Source organism: Myotis myotis, unplaced genomic scaffold (genome assembly GCF_014108235.1).
Source record: "Myotis myotis isolate mMyoMyo1 unplaced genomic scaffold, mMyoMyo1.p scaffold_m19_p_13, whole genome shotgun sequence".
Classification (NCBI taxonomy): domain Eukaryota; kingdom Metazoa; phylum Chordata; class Mammalia; order Chiroptera; family Vespertilionidae; genus Myotis; species Myotis myotis.
In genome coordinates, this window is record NW_023416317.1 from 32,497,962 (window position 1) to 32,520,573 (window position 22,612).

Below are 22,612 nucleotides of genomic sequence, written 5' to 3' on the forward strand. Positions count from 1 at the left end.
TCGATGAGAGAGAAACATCGATCAGCTGCCTCCTGCACATCTCCCACTGGGGATGTGCCCGCAACCCAGGTACATGCCCTTGACCGGAATCGAACCTGGGACCTTTCAGTCCGCAGGCCGACGCTCTATCCACTGAGCCAAACCAGTTTCGGCTGATTTCCTATTTAAATAGGATTTGCGAATTTACACATATCTTCTCTTTTCTTCAAAGACATTTTCCATCTATGCCCTAGCTGGTTTGGCTCAATGGATAGAGTGTCAGGCTGCGGACTGAAGGGTCCCAGGTTCAATTCCAACAAAGGGCACAGGCCTGGATTGCGGGCTCGATCCCCAGTAGCGGGGCATGCAGGAGGCAGCCAATCAATGATTCTCTCTCATCATTGATGTTTCTATCTCTCTCTCCCTCTCCCTTCCTCTCTAAAATCAATGATATATATATATATATATATATATATATATATATATATATATATGTAAATATTTTTAAAAATAAAAAAATTTAGTTTATCCATGTTTACAGTTCTTTCTTCTGGTTCATTTTAATTTCATTTTACTATTTTGTGAAGAATTTTAAATTTGTTATTATAAGCTCAGATAGGACAGAATTCCAAAAGCCTCTTATGAAACCTGGAAAGAATTGCATGAGATTAATGTAAACTTGCTCTGTTTAATGTACACAGTGTAATCTTTATAAAGAGTACAAACAAACAAAAACCATAACCTCTTCCACTGGGCACTGACAATAAGGCCTAGGATTGGAGGAGTATGGTGGGAGTGAGGAAACTACTTCAGTTCTATCTCAGTACCTATATTTTAGGCAAGACACTTGGCCCTTAGTATTCTGACATTAATGTGAAGGATTTAGTTCCCTGAATTATGACAACAATGCATTATAAATTGCATTGCTGTCATAATTCAAAGTAGTACTATATCATTTGAAGGTATAAACACATGTGATCACATGCACCAGCAAGACAAATTTTTTCCTAGAAAAGTCCATTTAGGTATCAAAATTATGTATATGTAATTATATGTCTGTGTGTAACCTTTTTGATAATGGTACTGATGAATTCTGATATCTAACTTCGTTAAATATAGAATAGGATAATTAAAAATGTTAACTTATAACCTGGAAAAATTATAAAAGTTTATAACTTAAAATATAGCAGGATCTGACCTATATTTGATCTATATCATTTGATTCATTAATATTTTAGGAGCATTTTTTTAATAAGTCTGAGTCCTCTATGTGTTCTATAACTATAGTTCTGTTCTATTCACTATTTAAGCAAAGAAAGAAAAATTCAGACTGAGATCTGCTGAATTACATGTTGTCTTCCAAGATGTTTAAATTTTAGGATTAGCATAATATACTGAAAGTAATGACATACTACAGTTAGTACCAAAAAGTTATTCCTTCATTATATTCAAACTCATATTAGAAAATAATTTCTTATAGGATTAAAGTTGACAAACAGGTATCATCTTCCTTTGGACAAGCAGAATATTCAGTAATTGGGGAGAGAGATTTTTTTTTTAAAGAAATAACTTTCTTTAATGGCATAGCTTTCAGCTATTTAGCTGCACCAGTGATTTGTTACCTATATCAGTATCTCTTAATGTTTTAGAATTATATAGTAGCTGGTAAGATGTCTTGTACTTTATATTTAGTAATCCCATAATTACTGATTACATCAAATTTAATAAATTTCTGTGTCCTATAAATATTACAGCTAATTTTTTATGAAAGTAACATATGGTTGGCAGAGTACAAGTCAACTAGCATTTATTCATTAGCAATTATGTGCTCTGACATATGGTTTTGGAAAGGAAATACAGCTCTTAATAAGCTCAAAATATTAATGGAGATAAAAGGTACTCAGGTAATGACTGAGAACAATATTACTCAAGTACTAAAGTATATCACACAACCTGAATTATAAGAGTAGTCAAAGAGGGAAAAGTACCCACTGTGGACTGGCACTAAGACTTTAATTTAGTTAATAGTTTATCTTTCTCACTTCATTTTTAACATTTCATAAATAAATAGAAAAATAGACTGTTTCTTTTGTATGAAAGCACTTCACAAATTGGAGTTGAATATGTGTATGTGCTCACCTGTATATATTTATAGGAATACTAGAGGCCCGATGTACGAAATTCGTGCAAGGTGCTCAGCTCTCCAAGCCCCAGCTGCCTCGGCCCTCGCAGCCCTGGCTGCCTTGGCCCTGGCAGCCACAGCTTTGTCCAGAATGGACGACCATCGTGTCAGATGGTCATTCTGCGGTTCTGACTAATTAGCATGTTAGCTCTTTAGTATATAGATGATTGAAAACTTTTTATTTTTCCCTTGAGTGTAAGGATTTAATTTTTTTAAACCTTTGCCTGTAGAGTCCATATCAGCGGTTCTCAACCTGTGGGTCGCGACCCCTTTGGCGGTCGAACAACCCTTTCACAGGAGTCTCCTAAGACCATCCTGCATATCAGATATTTACATGACGATTCATAACAGTAGCAACATTACAGTTATGAAGTAGCAATGAAAATAATTTTATGGTTGGGTCACAACATGAGGAACTGTATTTAAAGGGCCAGAAGGTTGAGAACCACTGGTCTATATGGTAGGTCCTCAATAAGTGAAGACCTACTAAACTGAGGGCTCCTTTAGAGCAGCGACTGTATCTTATTCATTTATGTAGCATGTGGCTACATGTTTCTGAATGAATCCAAATTGAAGGAATTGATTTTAGTTAATCACTAAGTTACTATTTTCATTCAATATATTTATGCTTAAATGTTATTCTGTAATAGTGTGACCCTAAAGCAAATTATTTAACTCCTCTGTTCCTCAATTTTTAACTTTTTATTTTGAAATAATTATAGACTCAGAAGAAGTTGTAAAAATAGTATAGAAGAGTTCAATGTTCCCATCATCCAGATTCCCAAATGATTTCACACAACTATAGTATATTATCAAAGCCAGGAAATTCACATTGTGTGTGTGCCTTTTAAATTGGAGGGGGGGGAGGTTTCAGAGTTCTGTTTTTTCTTCTTTTCTAATACAGACTATCTCTATTCAGAAAAATGTTAAGGTAAAAGTAAATATTTCATAATATTTACTAAAATGTAAACAATGGCTGTTGGGGATGAAATTATAGGAAACTTGAAAGTTACACATTTCTGTAATGTTTTAGGTTTGAGGTTTTATTCTTTTTTCTCTGTTTTATTTTTCAAAGCATCATGTTTTATTTTTATCATCAGAAAACCAAGCAATTATGAAAGAAAACAAAAACAATTTTAAGTGATAAACCTTCCAGGAATTTGTGTGTTTAGCCAGTAAAGGGTTACTAAAGTTTATGGCAAACAAAAGCATGTTACTCAATTTTCCAATCCCTAGTTATTTTCCATTTATTTAGATGTAAAGTATGTAAAACATGTTCAAGCGTGTATTTCAGCAGTGCAACTCACTCCCTGAAATGTTGAAAAGAAATCCAGTGTAATTCCTTCTACACTGTGCTGCTTCTCCTCTCCACTGTAACTGGTTAGCTTTAGTGATCTAGCCCTCTTCACTTTCTACTTCTCTTATTTCTTTATATGTCTCCTGCTGCTGAAAACTTGATTGTTCTTACTCTAGAATCCATAAACCCCTTATGACTTCGACTTCTTATCCTGCCTGGCCCATATATGGCATGATCAACCATTTTAAAAATTGCCTTCTTTATTATTAATTGAATTATTACTTATTGACTGTGCATGTGGCTGCCGGCACTGGTTTTCCTCCGGCACCCAGGACCCAGGCCTTTGGTCCGGCCGCAGCGGAGAAGCCAAGCCTCGAGGTTTCTCCGCTCCAGCTGCAGTGGAGAAGCCAAGCCTCTTCAGTTTTTAGTCTTCAGTCTTCGCTCCGTGCCTGTGTATGCAAATTAACCCGCCATCTTTGTTGAGTGAATTTGCATACTCATCCTGATTGGCTGGTGGGTGTGGCTGAGTGATGACCAATTTACATATTTCTCTTTTATTAGTGTAGACTATTAGAATTTCTTCTTTACAACAGTTATTCCCAATTGGGAAGTTTCAACTGTTTTTGCCTCCACTGATTAGGAGAGATACTGAGGCTGTGTAAAGTAAAATGCTGGAGAACCAATTGCCAGTAGTGGAATCAGAGGACTTGGGTCTAAGCATGGGTTTGGCATGCTTGCAAGGCTAATTATTTGATAAATGATATGCACCACTGTGGGTAAAGACTACGAACTATAGTCTTAGCTTTACTTTTGATGAAAAATATGATTTTTAATGTATTCTGTTTCACTTTTTTTTGGTATAGCAAAGGTGGAAATTTATTGAAGAACAAGTACAGACTCATACATGGGGAGGGGGAAAGAGTCCCCCACTTATTTTCTTATTTTAGTTGTTTTCAATTGAATATGTCCAAATCGTTTTCTTTTTCATTATAGTCTCGAGTTATAGCTGTCCTGGACTGGGAGCTGTCAACCATTGGTCATCCTTTGTCAGATTTAGCTCATCTATCCTTGTTCTACGTTTGGCCCAGGACAGTTCCATTAGTAAATCAAGGCTCTTATTTTCAAGAAAACATAGGTATGAAAACATAATGATACTTAAATTGCTATTAATATAAAATTATCTTTATTATTCCTCATAACTTAAAAATAGGATTATATTACAATTTTAGATAAATAGCTTTTGTTTTTGAAATGTTTCTAAATCATTTTATTCTTTATTGATTTTTCTGAATATAGCATTCTACTTTTAGTAATTTATGACAATATGTAATCCTTTGTATGTAGCATTCTTTTGGAAATCAGTATTTTGAACATGCTTTGTTACATGGACTAATGGTAATTTTATAAACATATGCAGTATTGCCCTGGCTGGTTTGGCTCACAGGATAGAGCGTCGGCCTGGGGACTGAAAGGTCTCAGGTTCGATTCCGGTCAAGGGCATGTACCTTGGTTGCAGGCACATCCCCAGTAGGGGGTGTGCAGGAGGCAGCTGATCAATGCCTCTCTCTCACTGATGTTTCTGACTCTCTATCCCTCTCCCTTCCTCTCTGTGAAAAATCAATAAAATATATATTTTTAAAAAACATAGGCAGTATTACTACATTTTGAAATATTCACCATGAGATTTTTATTAAAGTTTACAATGCGTGCTGTTTTTATAGGGATACCATCAATGGAAGAACTAATGTCAATATATTGCCGCTGCAGGGGAATTAATTCTACTCTTCCTAATTGGAATTTCTTTCTTGCTCTTGAATGTTTTAAAATGGCTGGAATAGCACAGGTAATTAATTGTTTTTAACATGTTTCACTATTATTTATTAACGTACTATTGACAGCATATTCTGGTCTTCAAGTGTTTTATACTTTTTATGCTTAGACCATTTGGCTTTTCATAATGACAAATACCAAACATTAGTAAAATATAATTCCAGAATTAATAGAATAGCAATTTGGCAAGGAAAAAAGTTGAATAACAAAATGTGTTATCACTTTTTGGTATAATAAACTTATAAGATGGAGGAAGGGAGAGAGACATAATGACAAAAAGAGAAAAGTTTGTGAGAATTGGCTATTTCCTGAATATCCAATGTAAGACAGGGCTAAACTATGTTAATGATATCTGCTTCAGACTATAAAGCAAGGGTGATGATGAGGAAAGAATTAACTTTGAGCTTTCTAAAGTCTGGCATAGTACCTATCATATAGGAGTCTCTTAATATATATTTTTGAGTGAATAGATGAGTAAGTTTTTCCATTTTCTAATAATGTCATATTTATATGATTAATTGAGCATAAATTCAGTTTTTTAAAATTATAGCTTGATCTAAAATGCAATCTTTATGATCATAATTCAGTTTCCATGTACTTTGAATCTTGGAGGTTTATTTAAGAAATCGAAATACTTCATCAATGGCAACAGGCTAGGGACTGGAGAAAGAAAAGGTAAATGAGATTTGAGAAACAAGAAAAAATGGGAAAAGAAGGATTAAGGACAAGTATGGTTATATCTCTCTGTCCTTCAGAGTTCATGCCATCCATGACCAACTGAAATTGTCTTCAAGGAAATAGTTGTGTTACATCTCATCCTGTATTTTATAATCATACTAATCATATTAGTTAACCAAGTTGGATGGGTTTCTCAAAACAGAGTTTATGCTGTTTCTATATCTGTCAGTTTCCATAAATCAGATACCAGATGGGCTTTGAATTTAAAATGGATTTTCATTTCAAATAAAAGTTTGACATGAGTTATGATTCATATTAATATGTCATAAATTATATACAGGATGGGGCAAAAGTAGATTTACAGTTGTTTATATGGAAAATAATACAATAATCTATAATAATAAAAGCATAATATGCTAATTACACCGGACAGCCGAACGACCGTCCAGACATCATTCTGGATGTCTTTCCGGATGAAGTTACCATGGCAGGGGCCAAGGCAGAAGCAGTTAGGGGCGATCAGGCAGGCAGGCAAAGTTGTTAGGGGCGATCAGGCAGGCAGGCGAGTGGTTAGGAGCCAGTGGTCCTGTATTGCAAGAGGGGTGTCTGACTGCCAGATATCCCCTGAGGGGCCCCAGATTGTGAGAGGGTGCAGGCCGGGCTGAGGAAACCTCCCTCTTCCCCCCCGCCCCCCGCATAAATTTCATGCACCAGACCTCTAGTTAATAAACGATAATACAAGGATATATGTGTTTCTTGTACTCACAACTAAAAGCCTACATTTGCCCCACCCTCTAATAATAGCCTTAGAGATGATCATAATCCTAGATAATAAAAGCCTAATATGCAAATTGTCCCCTCGAGTGGTCTTTTGAATGGGAGACTGGGAGTTCGATTGCTCGCTATGACATGCACTAACCACCAAGGGGTGACATGGAACATGGCAGGCATCGGCGATGCTTGGTTGGCCCAGAGGCCCATGCTGCACCCCAGCCCATAGTGTCTTACTGTGCTCATCGCATCTCCGTGTGGGGACTTGGGCACCGTGACTCAGGTGGAGGAGGACATCCGGAGGCCCAGGTGCTGTCCAGGGCTCAGAGGTCAGCTGAGACCTGCCCTTCCATGCCAAATGCTCATGCCTTGATTGCCAGCCAGGCCTAGGGACCTCACCTGTGCATGAATTTTGTGCACCAGGCCTCTAGTTTATAACTATAAATATGAAATTGGAAATAATGGAAAAACTGTTAGTGTTTTATTACATAAAGAATTATATACTTCCCAGCCAGCGTGGTTCAGTGGTTGAGCGTCAGCCTATGAACCAGGAGGTCACAGTTAGATTCCTCTGGTCAGGGCACATGCCCAGGTTTCTGGGCTCAATCCCCAGTTTGGGGTATGCAGGAAGCAGCCAATCAATGATTCTCTCTCATCAGTGATTTCTCTCTCTCTTTCTCCCTTTCCCTTCCTCTCCTAAAACAATTTTAAAAATGTACTTATTTTTAAAATATAAGAATTATATAAAAAATAAAGTAATGAAATTCAGTTAACTGTGTTTTGGTGGGGAGAGGAGAGTATTATGTTGGAAACACAGAACATGGAGAATTAAGAAAGAAAAAACTGGTTAGCATTCAGCTAACACTGTTCAAAGGAGGTATAGGGGTCCCAAAAATTAGATAAAATATTCTTAGAGATAATATTAGATAAAATTAGATAAAATATTCTCATTGCCTTCTTTTCAGTTTTATAGTTTTCATTTTGGTTTCTTTTGGTTTTCTCCCACTATGAAGGGAAAGCACTGACTTTTAGAAGTAATGTAACTTGCCAATTTGGTATCTTTGGTAACTGCGGAGCTCATTTTTAAGGTTGGTTTGATTCCCAGTTTCAATCTATTAGTGTAAGAGTGTATTAACCACATGATACAAGTATGGCTCTTTAATTTAAGTGTGTGTGTGTGGGGGGGGGGGTAATAATTATTCCTTTATGTAAATTAATAGAAATATAATCTCATTTATATCTTGGTATCTTGTGAGTTTAGTGACTCACATAGCTGGGAAACTGCAAAGACTGGATAGCTGAATAGTACTTTTCAATGATTTTAATTGCTCTGTGTTAATTTTCTTTTAGGGAGTATATAGTAGATATCTTCTGGGGAATAGCGCATCTGAGAATAGCTCTCAGTTTGCCAATTTTGTGCAACCTCTGGCAGAAACTGGATTGCAACTCTCAAAAAGGTAAGCAAAATAGATTTCCCTGGCTAACCCAAACTAGAACCTTTATTAGGTATGTGAAGGTTATAAACTTTATCAGGACAGGGGTTGTTTTTATTTCTTACACCAGCATTGCTGCTTCCAATCACAATAGTTTGCTTGGTAAATGTCTTATCTGCCTGAAAATAAATTGACTTCAAATATAAAGAAAATACCCATATTTATGATTAAAAGTATTTTTGACAACTTGAGTATATAAACTTTTAATAGTAGAGATAAAACTCTCAAATGTTTCCTTCTAATATTTGTTACTTACATGTACCTATTTAAAATTATAAATTATATAAGGTGAGTTGTTAAATTTAGAAATGCTGCTCTCTCCCACTATCACATGCCATGAAGTTGTATTCAGACATTTTGTAAGGGTCTTTGAAACCCATGTCTCCATCAGTGGAGCACTTTTTGAGGCATTTAATACACTTTGCCAACCACATTCCCATCTAAGTGGTGTGATATATGGCACTTACAAACTTGTTGATGATGCTGTCCCTGGAAATTCTGCCCAGGCCACAACATACTGAAGTATTTAAGGTGCAAGTTAGGACAATTCTATTTTCACAGTTCACTTCATGGGTGGATATTCGTGATTTCCACAACATAACAACCAACTGTGCTGTACTTCATACACATCCTTAAAGGTCTTGTTTGTAATGACAACCAACAGTTATTTGTGAGGCATATACTAAGAGGAATTATTACATTTGTGTTCAGTTCCTTTGGTTTCTTCCCCCCTCTATTATTGATTGAGGTCATGCCAGGCTTATGTTTTCCCCAACAATGTTTAAGCATAAAGTTTGATGTGTACAATAAAGTGATTCTGCATTCACCCCATAACATGAAAGACTTAAAACATTACAAAATATGGCAACTCCTGCCCTGGCAGGGTGGCTCAATTGGTTGGAGCATCGTCCCGAACACCAAAATGTTTCAGGTTAGACTCCCAGTCAGGGCACATATCTAGGTTTTAGGTTCAACCCCTGGTCCAGACTCATACAGGAGGCAACCAATCAATCTTTCACTGTTTTTCCCTCTCTCTCTCAAAAATCAATAAAAACATATCCTCTAGTGAGGATTAGATATATCTATATCTATATCTATCTATCTATCTATCTATCTATCTATCTATCTATCTATCTATATATAGATACATACATACATGTATATGTATATGTATATGTATATGTATATGTATATGTATATGTATATGTATATGTATATATAAACTACTTCTGAGTGCTATTTGGGGGGAACTATGGAAGACTTCACATTATACTCAGAAATGTAATAATTTGGGATATCTTTGTAACTTTTTTTTTTTACAAAGAACCTTCAGAACTACACTATCCCAGATTGATACCACCCGAGAGTTGTTTGTACAGACCAGGAGAGGCCAGGAAATTCTTACTAGGGTGAAGCATTTCATGAAACGGTACATCCTTCCAGCTGAAAAGGTAAGTATTGTGTGAACAGAATGTATTTGTGCTCAAGGACTATGGAAGTACTTCTGTTATCTCTGCTAAAAGTACCATGGTATCTTATCTTTGCAGTCAGTCCTTAATTAGATACTCCTAGCCTTAGCACTGACCTGCTATAGACCTGATCCTGAAAAATTCCAAGCTTCTAAAATATGCCAAGGGCATGCTACAGATCAATCTGTGGAATAAAAAATAAGCTAAAAGAAATTAACTTTTTTTGTAAAGTTGACATTCTTAGTACATTAGAGTAAAACACTACCTTGGGACCTTAGGAACCTTTGCCCAAGGCAGTGACTTAGAGCTTTTATTTATTTATTTTTTTAAGTGAACCCCTTTGAGAACTAAGAACTGTAGAGGGAATGAGATAGGCATATCCAGAAAAATTTGCATATCATTTCAAGCTTTCACAAATACTATCACATGCTACTACTTTAAGGTGTTAAATTTCAGTCAGTTCACTCAGGGTGAAGAAGTGACATGATACGTTCATTCATTCAGTTAATAACTAATTATCAGGAATCTAATAATGGGTTAGGCACCTAGAGAGCCATTGAAAGTAAAAGAGAGAACAAGACAGGGCTTATCCTTTAGCATAAAAGAAAGATTAAATAAGAGATGATAAATGCTATGAAGAAAAGAGAAAAGTTATTATGAAAATATGTAAGACAGATGGGGTGGGGTATGTGTGTGGGTAGAACAATGCTATAGAAATTGTAAGGATTTGATTCTAGCCCACTTCTGCCACAAGTTAGGGATCTTGGGCACATAACAGTCTTAGAGCTCAAGTTCTTCCTTTACAATGTGAATAGGTATGACTAGATGTACAGTAAATTCCCATTTTAATCTTCTATGATTCCGAGAGGTCTAGAGCCAGACTAGCAAAATCAAATGGGAAACTGAAAAAGGCCGAAATTCTTTCAACAAAAATTTCAGTCAATATGTGTTTATAGGGCAGTTAGTGTTACTGCTTGAATTGTATGAATAATTATATTTTTAGTAAAGATCTGGCATGAGATTAACCTTGCTCACAGAATGGGATACAGTGTTTTAAAGAAAATACTACTTAAATATGAGGAAATTCTAAAATAGTCAACTCTTATATGTGTTCAGTGATCAGGCATCAGGCATGTTTTCTTTCTTCTTTCACCCCTAAACTCTTTTTCATACTTTAAGAACTAAAGGAAGCTTCTTCGTAACAAGGTATTTTAATTCTGCCTCTTACTGTACTGCAAATAGTCTTTGCAAATCTCTAAATGGATAGACTTTAGAACAGGAAGTATTAAATAACACAAGTTTTTAAATAATTATCAACACTGGCATAATTTCTCAGAACTGTAGTATCATAAAGAGGTAGTCAAAAATGAGGAATTTGTAAAGGTACTACATAATATATTTCTTATCAAACACAATAGCATTGGCTATTTCTATAGCAATATGAGGGATGGAAATAATAAACAACCCTAAACAGGAAATTTAACCGACTTCCTGACAGAAATAGCAAGAGCTATTCATTCTGGTGCCTTTGAAAGAGCCATCCTGTGTCTTCTTGACGTTTTCACTAAATATAGCAGTACTCTAGACTAGTGATTTTCAACCTTTTCCACCTCATGGCACACATAAACTAATGAATAATATTCTGCATATACAAAAAATATATTTCTTGCCTATCTGACAAAAAAATAGGTATAGTTTTTATTCATTCACACCAGATGGCTGTTGTTGTATTGGCTGTTGTCATTTCTTTTTCTTTTTTTAAAAATATGGGACACTTCATGAATTAGCATGTCATCCTTGTGCAGGTGTTGTCATTTCTTTATTTAACAATCTAAGGCAGTGGTTCTCAACCTTCCTAATGCAGTTCCTCATGTTGTGGTGACCCCCAATTTCACTGTTACAAATTGAACATAATTAAAGCATAGTGATTAATCACAAAAACAATATGTAATTATATATGTGTTTTCCGATGGTCTTAGGCGGCCCCTGTGAAAGGGTCGTTCGACCCCCAAAGGGGTCACAACCCACAGGTTGAGAACCGCTGATAAGGGAAAAGAGATCAGTGCCCCTAACTAAATAGTCAGGTATTGCATGTTTTAAAAATTCTTGCAGCACACCAATTGAAAATCACTGTTCTAGGTTAACCATGTTTCAATTAAAGGAACATTGTAGTGTATTACTTATATGATTATAAATTGGTGGGAAATTTTTAGAAAATAATTTTGTAATATTGACTTTTGACAATGTTCATAGCCATTAATCCAGGGAAGTAATTCTACTAGCCCAAGTGTAGAAAAGAAAATAGGTACAGAAATGCTGTGATAGAAAAATATTAAAGAATGACATTATAGTCCAAGATTTTAGTTCATCTTGATTCTTTTAGTTGCACAAACTAGAGATTACTGTTACTGCTTTATGTGTCTATTACTCATGTAATTATCACTTCATTCACTATTTATTCCTTCTTGCAACTCAGATGTTTCTTCTAGGATGAAGTTCCTTTAATGAGAATCTTCTAATAAGCTTTTATCTTTCTTTTTTCCTACTTTTTCTTTTTTTCCCAGGAGAGGGAAGTACTATATTATATTCATCTCTTCTATCTCTCTATCTATACTTCTATGTCTCTAACTCTCTGTTTCTTTCTAATGCCTTTATTTTGCCCTACTTCTTGAAAGATCATTTTATTGGATATAGAATTCTAGATTTTCAGTTATTTCTCTTAGAAATTGATGATGATATCCCACTGATATCTATCCTCATTTTTTGCTCTGGGAAGTCAGCTCTCAGTCTTAATTGTTTAATTATCTGTAATCGTCTTCCTTTAAGAGCTTTTCTTTAACTTTGATGTTCTGCAGCTTAATGGTGCTCTGGCTTCATTGTACTTTTTCAATTTGAGGATTGGTATCTTATCAGTTCTGAAAACTTCTTAGATATAATTTTTTCCAACATTCCATCTCTCCTCATTCTCTTCGTCTAGTACTACAATTAGATTTATGTGAGACTTCTTTGTTCATCATATCCCTTAACCACTCATATTTTCCTCCTACTGAATTTCTATGCTTCATTCAAGAAAGGAGGAATTTCCACAGGTCCCTCTTTTTTTAAAAAGTATATTTTATTGATTCTTTACAGAGAGGAAGGGAGAAGGATAGAGTGTTAGAAACATCAATGAGAGAGAAACATCGATCAGCTGCCTCCTGCACACTCCCCGCTGGGTATGTGCCTGCAACCAAGGTACATGCCCTTGACCAGAATCGAACCTGGGACCCCTGAGTCCGCAGGCCGACGCTCTATCCACTGAGCCAAACTGGTTAGGCCACAGGTCCCTCTTTTGATTTGTCTTTTCAGCTGTATCTAATCTTACTTTCTAGCAATCCATAGAGCAGTGGCTTTCAAAATGTGGATTGTCACAATTTCCTGGAAAAATAGTAAAGAGTATAGAAACTCCAGGCTCATTGAAGTAAGATAGACCTATGCCCTTGTATTTTTACCAAGTTCCCCAAGTGATTCTGAAACCCACCAAAGTTTGAGAACCACTGCCATGAGTTTCCAAGTTTAAGGAATATGGTTTAGCTTTTCCTCAAAATGCATTCAGTTCTTTTTCAAATTTGTCTGACCTGTTTTGATAATCTTTTGTCATATTTTTAATTCCTTCCTTTATTCTTTTTTTTTTTTTTAAATATATTTTATTGATTTTTTACAGAGAGGAAGGGAGAGAGATAGAGAGTTAGAAACATCGATGAGAGAGAAACATCGACCAGCTGCCTCCTGCACATCCCCCACTGGGGAAGTGCCCGCAACCCAGGCACATGCCCTTGACCGGAATCGAACCCGGGACCTTTCAGTCCGCAGGCCGCACTCTATCCACTGAGCCAAACCGGTTTCGGCTCCTTCCTTTATTCTTAAAATCTATTAGACACAAATATTTTATATCCTATATCAGATCATTCTTCTACCTATAGTCTTTGGGGAGTGTTTCTGTTTTGTTGAACTATTGTTTTTGCTAATTCTTGCTAATGGTGGCTTATGTCCTTGAGTGTTTGGTAATTTTTCATTTTAAACTCACGTTCTTTGAAATGGAATTTTATCTGCTGGGATTATTTAAGGCTTTGTTTAAAGCTTTCCTACAGAGAGGATTTGCTTTCGATTCTGCCAGCTCCTTGCAAGCACAGTCACCAGGAACACTGTAGATTTCATTTCAGCTTGAGATTTTAGGGCCTCACAGGTCTCTAAATTCAGATCCCAAACTTGGATGAAGACAGGCTTCAGGCTAGAAATGTTTCTGTTTTTCTATTCCATCTTATATCTGACTTATTCCCCGTGGTTTACGTCTGAGGGGTGGGTATGTTTTTTTCCACTAAGGTTTTGCCCATTAGGTACCCCTGCTTTGGTGAAGGGAAGAGATGACCTCTGATCCGCCCTCTTTCCCTTTTTGGGGCATTTGGCTTTTTCTCCTGACCCCTGTCTCTATGGCTCATTAAAGACTAAGGTCCAACCCTAGGCACTTTTGCTCAGTGGATAGAGGGTCAGCCCACAGACTGAAGGCTGTTGGGTTGGATCCCGGTCAACTGTTGCAGGCTCGATCCCCAGCCCTGGTCCAGACACAACCAATCAATGTGTCTCACTCACATTGATGTTTCTCTCTCTCGGTCTCTCCCTCTCCCTTTCTCTCGCTCTAAAAATCAATGGAAAAATATCCTCGGGTGAGGATTAACAAAAATAAAACTAATAAGGTCCAGACTAATGTGGATCAGCCTACATCCCCCAGACAAACTTGGCTCTAGTGCTCACTCTCAAAGAGTCAGGCTTTATTCCTGGCCTCTGAGCTGTTTTCTTAATTTCCTTCCAGCACAGCTGTGCATTACTAAATGTATTTTTTATTTATTTTATTTATTTTTTATTTATTTTTTATTTTTTTATTTTTTTTTAGTTAAATCTTTATTGTTCAGATTATTACATTTGTTCCTCTTTTTCCCCCCCATAACTCCCCTCCTACCAGTTCCCGCCCCACCCTCCACCCTCACTCCCCACCCACTGTCCTCATCCATAGGTGCATGATTTTTGTCCAGTTTCTTCCCGCATCTCCCACACCCCTTTCGCCCCCAAGAATAGTCAGTCCATTCCCTTTCTATGTCCCTAATTCTATTATAATCAACAGTTCATTCTGTTCATCAGATTATTTATTCACTTGATTCTTAGATTCACTTGTTGATAGATGCATGTTTGTTGTTCATAATTTGTATCTTTACTTTTTTCTTCCTCTTCCTCTTCTTAAAGGATACCTTTCAGCATTTCATATAATCCTGGTTTGGTGGTGATGAACTCCTTTAGCTTTTCCTTATCTGTGAAGCTCTTTATCTGACCTTCAATTCTGAATGATAGCTTTGCTGGATAAAGTAATCTTGGTTGTAGGTTCTTGGTATTCATCACTTTGAATATTTCTTGCCACTCCCTTCTGGCCTGCAAAGTTTCTGTTGAGAAATCAGCTGACAGTCGTATGGGTATTCCCTTGTAGGTAACTGAGTTTCTTTCTCTTGCTGTTTTTAAGAGTCTCTCTTTATCTTTTGCTCTTGGCATTTTAATTATGATGTGTCTTAGTGTGGTCCTCTTTGGATTCCTTTTGTTTGGGGTTCTCCGCGCTTCTTGGACCTGTAAGTCCATTTCTTTCACCAGGTGGGGGAAGTTTTCTGTCATTATTTCTCCAAATAGGTTTTCAGTATCTTGCTCTCTCTCATCTTCTGGCACCCCTATAATTCTGATGTTGGTACGCTTGAAGCTGTCCCAGAGGCTCCTTACACTATCCTCGCATTTTTTGGATTCTTTTTTCATTTTGCTTTTCCGGTTGGGTGTTTTTTGCTTCCTCGCATTTCAAATCATTGACTTGATTCTTGCACTCCTCTGGTCTGCTGTCGGGAGTCTGTATAATATTCTTTATTTCAGTCCGTGTATGCTTAATTTCTAGTTGGCTCCCCAATATAAGATCGAGGGTCTCATTAGTTTTCTTGTAGATCTCATTAAGTTTATCGGCGGCTTCTAAACAGTTCTTGAGAGACCTTAAAAGTGTGGTTCTGAACTCTATATCTTCCATTGACAATTTTGTCCTGTTCCTTTGTCTCCGCATTTTGTTATGCTTCCTTGGTGCACCCCCTAGTGGTCTTTGTTCGCAGTCTTATAATTAAACCTTGATTGTTGTAGCTAATACCAGGGAGGGTTTGACCTCCAGGCCAAGTGGCTGTGAGAATCAGCTGTGTCAGCAGTGAGAGAACTTCTGTCCTCTAGGGAGGTGCTAATCTAGCCTTTGCCTGAGGCTATCCGGCAAAAGCCTGTGTGCAGGGCTTGGGCGGGGCGGGTCGCACAGGATCAACAGGGTGGGCCGGAGAGAGCAGTTATGGTGGCTCTCAGTCCTGTCCCCAGGGGCTCTGCCTCTCTGAGTCCCAGCACCCGCTGCAAAGCTCGGAGAGAAAGCTGCACTCGCTCTGACTGAAGCCAGACAGTCCCGCTTCTACCGTTTGAGTCTGGGTCGCTAATGACTCGCCCGTATCTGGAGCTCAGAGTCTGCGACTCCCTCCCGATTGAAAACTCCAACCGCGCCCTCCGCTTCCAGCCCGCTGGCGCACTCCGCACCTCAGAATTTGACTTCAGCACTGCGCCTCCTCTGAGTGTCCGTATGCGTTTCTCTTTCCTCCTAGTTGTAGGACTTCCACTCAGCCAGTGTTCCTGTGGTTCTGGGTGATGTCCCTTCCGTCTTTTAGTTTCACTTTTGAAGTAGTTGTTCAAAGCAGCAAACTCCGGCGTTAACCTATGCCGCCATCTTGGTTCTCAAAAAAAAAACCAAAAAACCTAAATGTATTTTTTAAATTACCTTAAGTATTTTACCTGATATTTTCAGTTGTACTACCCTGGGAGGGGTTTCTGACCATTTAGTGTGCCATATTGCTGAATGAAACATTCACACTTTAGTGTAACTTCTTGGGAGTCTATTATCTACTATTGAGGAAGCATAATTTGTGAGCAGCAAGGCTCTAGAATATTTTATACTTCTGTGTCTGGTTTTAGAAAGAAATATTGATTTAACTGCAGCTGAAAAAGCTGCTTCACCTAAATATGTTTCATTGGATAGTAACAGTTTGTGGCATTATTTACTTTGTATTAACTTTAGCTAATTAACTTTTTATTTTCGTTCCTTTAAGGAGGTAATTGAGTTTTATGTTCAAAAGGAAAATTCAGTAGACAAGTGGAAAAAACCTCCAGTGATTGATAAACTCAAGGTAAGAAACATAAGAAAACCTTTAACATTGGAAAATTTACATGGAGATGTTTTTTAAGACCTTAGTTTGTTGTTGCTGTTATATATGTAGAGGATAATTATATCAATAACGTTTTTAAAAGGAAGTTAAAAATAGCATCTGTAATATACAAATTAGGTTGCATAGTGTTGTATATGTGGTATATGGTGAAGACGTAGATATTCAAACAAAAAATACCATCAACACTACTCACTGCCACCTGTCACTAAATTGAGACTGAAGTCCAGGCAGGGTATTTATCTTACATGGATTTAATTTCATGTTTTCAAATCCTAAGAGCAACACATGTTAAAAATCACAATGCAAAAAGAAAATAGTTACTTGGCATAATTATATTCAAGCATGGGAGCTTTTATAGTAGCTATGATTCAGTAAGAAGGACTCAAACAAATTTAAATTTTCAGCCAAATCCAAGGAAGCTTGGAAGAAAAGTCATTTCTTTAACAGTTTAGTGATTCATGATGAATTAGTAACTACTTGTTTTTGCACACTAGGATTCAATGAAATAACTTCATACATGTTTTTAAATTTCAGAAAGCATAAATACTAATATATATATATTTTAAAAACACCTATTTTTGGTCATGGCAAATTATAATCACTCTGGCATATCCATCTCCTCAACAGGAAATGGCCAAAGCAGAGGGCCTCTGGAATTTGTTCCTGCCAGCTATCAGTGGCCTCAGCCAGGTTGACTATGCCCTGATTGCTGAAGAAACTGGAAAATGCTTTTTCGCTCCAGATGTCTTTAACTGCCAAGCACCAGGTTACTTCATTATTTAAAAACAGACTTTCGCAGATATTTTGAGCAGTGTTTATAATTTCTCTATTTTATGACAAGGAAGTTTTTCCTACAAGAAGTCATTGATTTATAAATTTATCCAGAATTTTACTTTTAGTTATTTTGATTTAAATATTTAAAAATGAATCTAATGTTCTCAATGGAGTACTCTTTTGTTAAACATCATGACATTAAGAGTATTAGTGAATAGAATCTGCTACCAAAGGGATTGAACTGCAGTTTCCTTACTGGGTATTGGATATTTCTATGGCTATTGGAATGAATAGAGTTCCACATCTTTTGGTGAGCCTCACTATCTTTCCATTTATTCACCAACTATTTATTATATACTATGTGCCAAGTCCTGTTTTAGTACAACAATTGAAATTTCTTTTGAGAGCCAAATTTTTTAAACTTAAACTATATAGGTAAGTACATTGTTATTAACTTAATTAGGGTGCTCCTAAGGCTTAGGAAGAGCCACACTCAAGGGGCCAAAGAGCCGCATGTGGTTCGCGAACTGCAGTTTGCCGACCACGGGGCTAGGCCTTATGTAGAAAATGACATTTGATAAAGACTTGTAAGAAGGTGAGAGAGTTAGCCATGCTGATGTCTGGGGGAAGAGTTTTCTTAGCAGAGGGAACAGAATATGCACAGGCCCTAAGGCAATAGTGTAATTGGTATGTTCCAGGAATAGCCAAGGAGGCCAGTATGGCTGGGAAAAGAATAATAGAAGATATCAGAGAGGAAAGGGCCTTATTTACATGTTGGGCCTGATAGGGCAGATAAGGGTTTATAACAGTGAAATGGGAAGCCATTGGGGATTTGAGTAGAGCAGTGACAAGATGTAACTTAGGTTTTAAAAGGATCACTTTGGCTGCTATGTTGAGAATTAACAAAAGGAGGGAAGGAGAGAAGCAGGGAGTCTGTTGAAATAATCCTACTGAGAGATGATTTGTTCTAGAGTACTAGCAGTGGAAGGGGTAAGGAGTGGAAAGATTCTAAATATAATTAGAAGGCAGAGCCAAGAGGATTTCCTGATTGGATATGGGGTATAAATGGTGGGAGTCAAGAATGCTGCTAAGGACTTTGGCATGAAAATTGAAAGGCTGAGGGAAGGAGGCCAACTTTTCTTTAAAAAGATAATATGGAATGTAATCTGTAGAAGGTGTTTTCAAACCTCGGTTTGCAGAACCACATAAGGAACTTAAAGAAAAAAAAATCTAGATCAGCGGTTCTCAACCTGTGGGTCGCGACCCCTTTGGCAGTCGAACAACCCTTTCACAGGGATCGCCTAAGACCATCCTGCATATCAGATATTTACATGACGATTCATAACAGTAGCAACATTACAGTTATGAAGTAGCAACGAAAATAATTTTATGGTTGGGTCACAACATGAGGACTGTATTTAAAGGGCAGAAGGTTGAGAACCACTGATCTAGTTGTACTATCTAAAGGATATCACCAAACTGCTGACATTTTTAGTTGGCCAGGGAAATACATTTTCTTTGATCCAAGTACGCTCAACAACTCTCCTCAGCAAACAAGATGTGTCAAACCATAAGTAGAAAACCAGACATTTTCTCTTTGCAGTGGAGATATGTCTTCAGGAAGGGGTTGGGCATTGTGTTTTGGAGCATTTCCAAAGCAGATAAAAAGGGCATGTAATTGATGCCAGTTAAATACTTTGGGAGGTTTCTTAGGTGTCAAAGATTAATTTGTACTCAAACTACCCGAATTATTTCCCAAGTAGTTATAAAAGCTTATGAGAAACATGTTATCTTCCAATTTGTCCTTTTTGTTTTGTTTTTTGCCCTTCAATAAGTCATACAATGTTGTACATTTGAATGTTGAAACTAGCACTTTTAATTATAAAGTTGTTATTGGATAACTTGGGGGGCATTGGGCTAACTTGGGGGACGGATTTGTAGAAGTAATTTTTGTAGGCTCTTTTCCCAACCCATAAATGATAGCTTCGTTTTACCAACTTCTTGGAATGAACGGTAATTTTGGAGAGTTTATAGCCAATATTTACCTCATTTGAACTATAACAAGAAACATTGAATTGAAAAATAAGCAAAGAAAACGCTGAGCTACGTTAATTCCAACTCAGAACTCATTTTTTCCCTCAGTCAAAAAGAATTTTCAGTTTGTTAATCTAAAAATCTTTCATTTTTAATATAACTTTGGCTTTGTTAAGAGTGTCTAAACAGAGGAAAAATATATTTTGAGAGACTTATCTTAGACTTAACTCAATTTCATAGGCATTTTAATGACTATCCTTAAAGTCATTGTAAGAGGTGATGTTGAAAAATCTTTAAAATCTTCTAAGAAATGAGTATTCAAAGGAAAGGTTTTAGAAATAATTTTTAGAAATTTGATAGGAGCGAAAATCAAAGAAAGGCATCTAGAGCATTTTTGCTTGATGGCAAATGTGAAGTTTTGTTTTTTGTTTTTTTGTTTTACACCTGAGAATGATACTAAATAGTGTTATCATGTACTGAACAGTTCTCTCGGAGGGTTGGAGAGCGTCTTTGAGGTTATCTACTATCATTTTCTCCTCAGAGCAGGGATTCTGTGGGTAGCATTTTTGAAATATGACCTCATACTTTTCTAGATGGTATGGGGTGCACAAAAGTAAGAGCAATGTCAGCAGTAAAGAGACAATAATTACTGTGAGATCAGAAGGAGATATTTCTGACTGGGGAAGCAGAGATTCTTCACAATGCAGGTGGCTCAGAAGCAGAATTTACTTAGGAATGATGGGTAGAATTTCACTTGGAGAAGGCCTGGCAGGAACAAACAGGGTGTGTTTGAGATACTAGTGTCTCTTGTTTGCCAGGAGTGGTGCAATCACTTTTGGCAGAGCATATTTGCAAGATACGTACCAGGCAAAGGTTAGGCCAGAAAATTGTTTTCCGCCGTCCTAATGGAGTTAGACCTCATGAGAGCCAGACTTCGCGGAGATGAGTGGACAAGTGTCTGTGATCCAGAACAAGTTGAATAAATATGCACTGAATGCCAAGTGCTTGTAACTACTTATGGCACATCTTCATTGAGGATTACATTCACTAGTGTGCTTCAAAATACTGTTAGTAAACATTTGCTTTAAAAGTATGCATGTCTGCATTATCCATATAAAGTTTGGACTTCATATTAGTAAATTTTAAAATTAGAAACCAATGTTTTTCTTGTTCCGTATAGACACAGGGAACATGGAGCTGCTCCACCTGTATGGAGATGAAAAGCAGAAGCAGCAGTGGCTTGAGCCTCTTCTCCAAGGGAGCATTGCCTCCTGCTTCTGTATGACAGGTAAAGCAGATCACTGTTTTCTGTGCAATCATTCCCCCGGGGTTATGGATGAGCTGAAGAATGTGGGATGTGGCTCTGTGTTTCGGGTAAATTTGCCCGTGGTCAGAAATGTGAATATACAGTTTTAAATTTGGAAATTTAGAAATGTGCAGAATAAAATTACCCTCCCCTTAGGTAGGACACCAGATGATGTTTTCTGGTAGTTTATAGGCAGAAACAGCAGAGAAAACCTAGTTTCATAATCTTTTGACTTGCATTTCTAAAATTACCACTTATGGATATTTAAGATCTTTTTTGCCCTTGTGAATGGAATATTCCTCTTTGTGATAATTTTATATTGACACTTACAAAATACGTTACTCTGCATAAACCTGGAAAAGTAGAACTTTCACCAATGCTGGTCAGATAGCTCAATTTATAATCATGTGGGGGAAATAAAGCTAGAAGCATGTTAATAAAAATAGTTTGGTACCTTTTGTACATAGGAAACAGTAATTAAGAACTCCTAAAGGGACAAAAACATTTTCATAATTGAGTTTAGAATTAAACTAAACTTCATCTGGTCATAATTTTGGCCAGAAATTTTTGTCTTCTATAACATTGCATACATTTATAATAGCAACACCCATCTCCATTTAAATCAATAAGAGGCATTTATTGAATACCTGCAGTATGATGCGTTAGCTACAAAGCATTAATTTGAGGTTACAAAATAAGTAGAGTACACAGCCCCATTTCTAAAGGAACTGAGTCTCTAATTTTAGAAACAGAACATGTGAAATATCTGAAGGACCCATTTAAAAGAACATGTATTACCAAGTACAGATTAATGTGAGAGCTGGCCTTTAAATTCTGGAATGCCATGCAGTAAAGCAGCCTTGTAAGAGTTTCATGGTAAACTTTCTGCAAACATTATGTGTTGAGCAGGCTTTATAGAATGCAAAATAAATAAGTCAGTGAAAGCATTCCTGATGTCAGCAATGTCAGCAGTAAAGACAATAATTACTGTAAGATCAGAAGGAGATATTTCAGACTGGGGAAGCAGAGATTCTTCACAATGCAGGTGGCTCAGAAGCAGAATTTACTTAGGAATGATGGGTAGAATTTCACTTGGAGAAGGCTTGGAAGGAACACACAGGGTATGTTTGAGGTACTGGTGTCTCTTGTTTGCCAGGAGTGGTGCAATCATTTCTGGCAGAGCATATGTGCAAGATATGTACCAGGCAAAGGTGGAATTTGCAAGGCACAGTTAGAAATTGTTTAAGATAGTAAACTGCGTGGTAAGGAAATCTGGCTTGCAAATATTTAGTACAGACTTCCGTTGTGGGAAGAACAATGCTTTTAATCTACTTTTGATGACTGGAAAAAGAATTGAGTTTTACCTCAACTCATGTATCAATGAGCAAGCCAAGAACACAATTCAGATTGCAAATCCCCACTGTCCTAAATACTTCATTCATTCCTTCTCCAATGCACATGTACTGAATACCTGTTCTTTGTAGGTTATGGG

The 22,612-nt window shown here is 37.0% G+C and overlaps 2 protein-coding genes across 6 annotated transcripts in view; one reads left to right on the forward strand and one right to left on the reverse strand.

Annotated features, from left to right (window-relative positions):
- Positions 1-22,612, reverse strand: part of UBA5 (ubiquitin like modifier activating enzyme 5) — a 65,659-nt gene that overhangs the window by 38,332 nt on the left and 4,715 nt on the right. Inside the window, exon 1 of one of the 2 annotated variants that reach the window (XM_036332594.1) lies at positions 6,975-7,170. The exons of the other annotated variant lie outside the window; for it this stretch is intronic. The gene's annotated coding sequence lies outside the window, so the exon portion shown is untranslated. Of the gene's footprint in view, positions 1-6,974; positions 7,171-22,612 lie in introns of those variants that run through there. 2 annotated transcript variants of the gene reach the window in all.
- The window catches only part of ACAD11 (acyl-CoA dehydrogenase family member 11), a 72,741-nt gene that overhangs the window by 20,336 nt on the left and 29,793 nt on the right, over positions 1-22,612 (forward strand). For all 4 annotated transcript variants that reach the window (XR_004971555.1, XM_036332588.1, XM_036332587.1 and 1 more), the window contains exons 6-12: positions 4,452-4,593; positions 5,180-5,301; positions 8,088-8,194; positions 9,555-9,681; positions 16,890-16,967; positions 17,634-17,772; positions 20,995-21,102. Coding sequence is in view for 3 of the 4 variants with exons in the window: in XM_036332588.1 (XP_036188481.1) it covers positions 4,452-4,593; positions 5,180-5,301; positions 8,088-8,194; positions 9,555-9,681; positions 16,890-16,967; positions 17,634-17,772; positions 20,995-21,102 (823 nt within the window). In the remaining variant the exon portion in view is untranslated. The remainder of the gene's footprint in view (positions 1-4,451; positions 4,594-5,179; positions 5,302-8,087; positions 8,195-9,554; positions 9,682-16,889; positions 16,968-17,633; positions 17,773-20,994; positions 21,103-22,612) is intronic.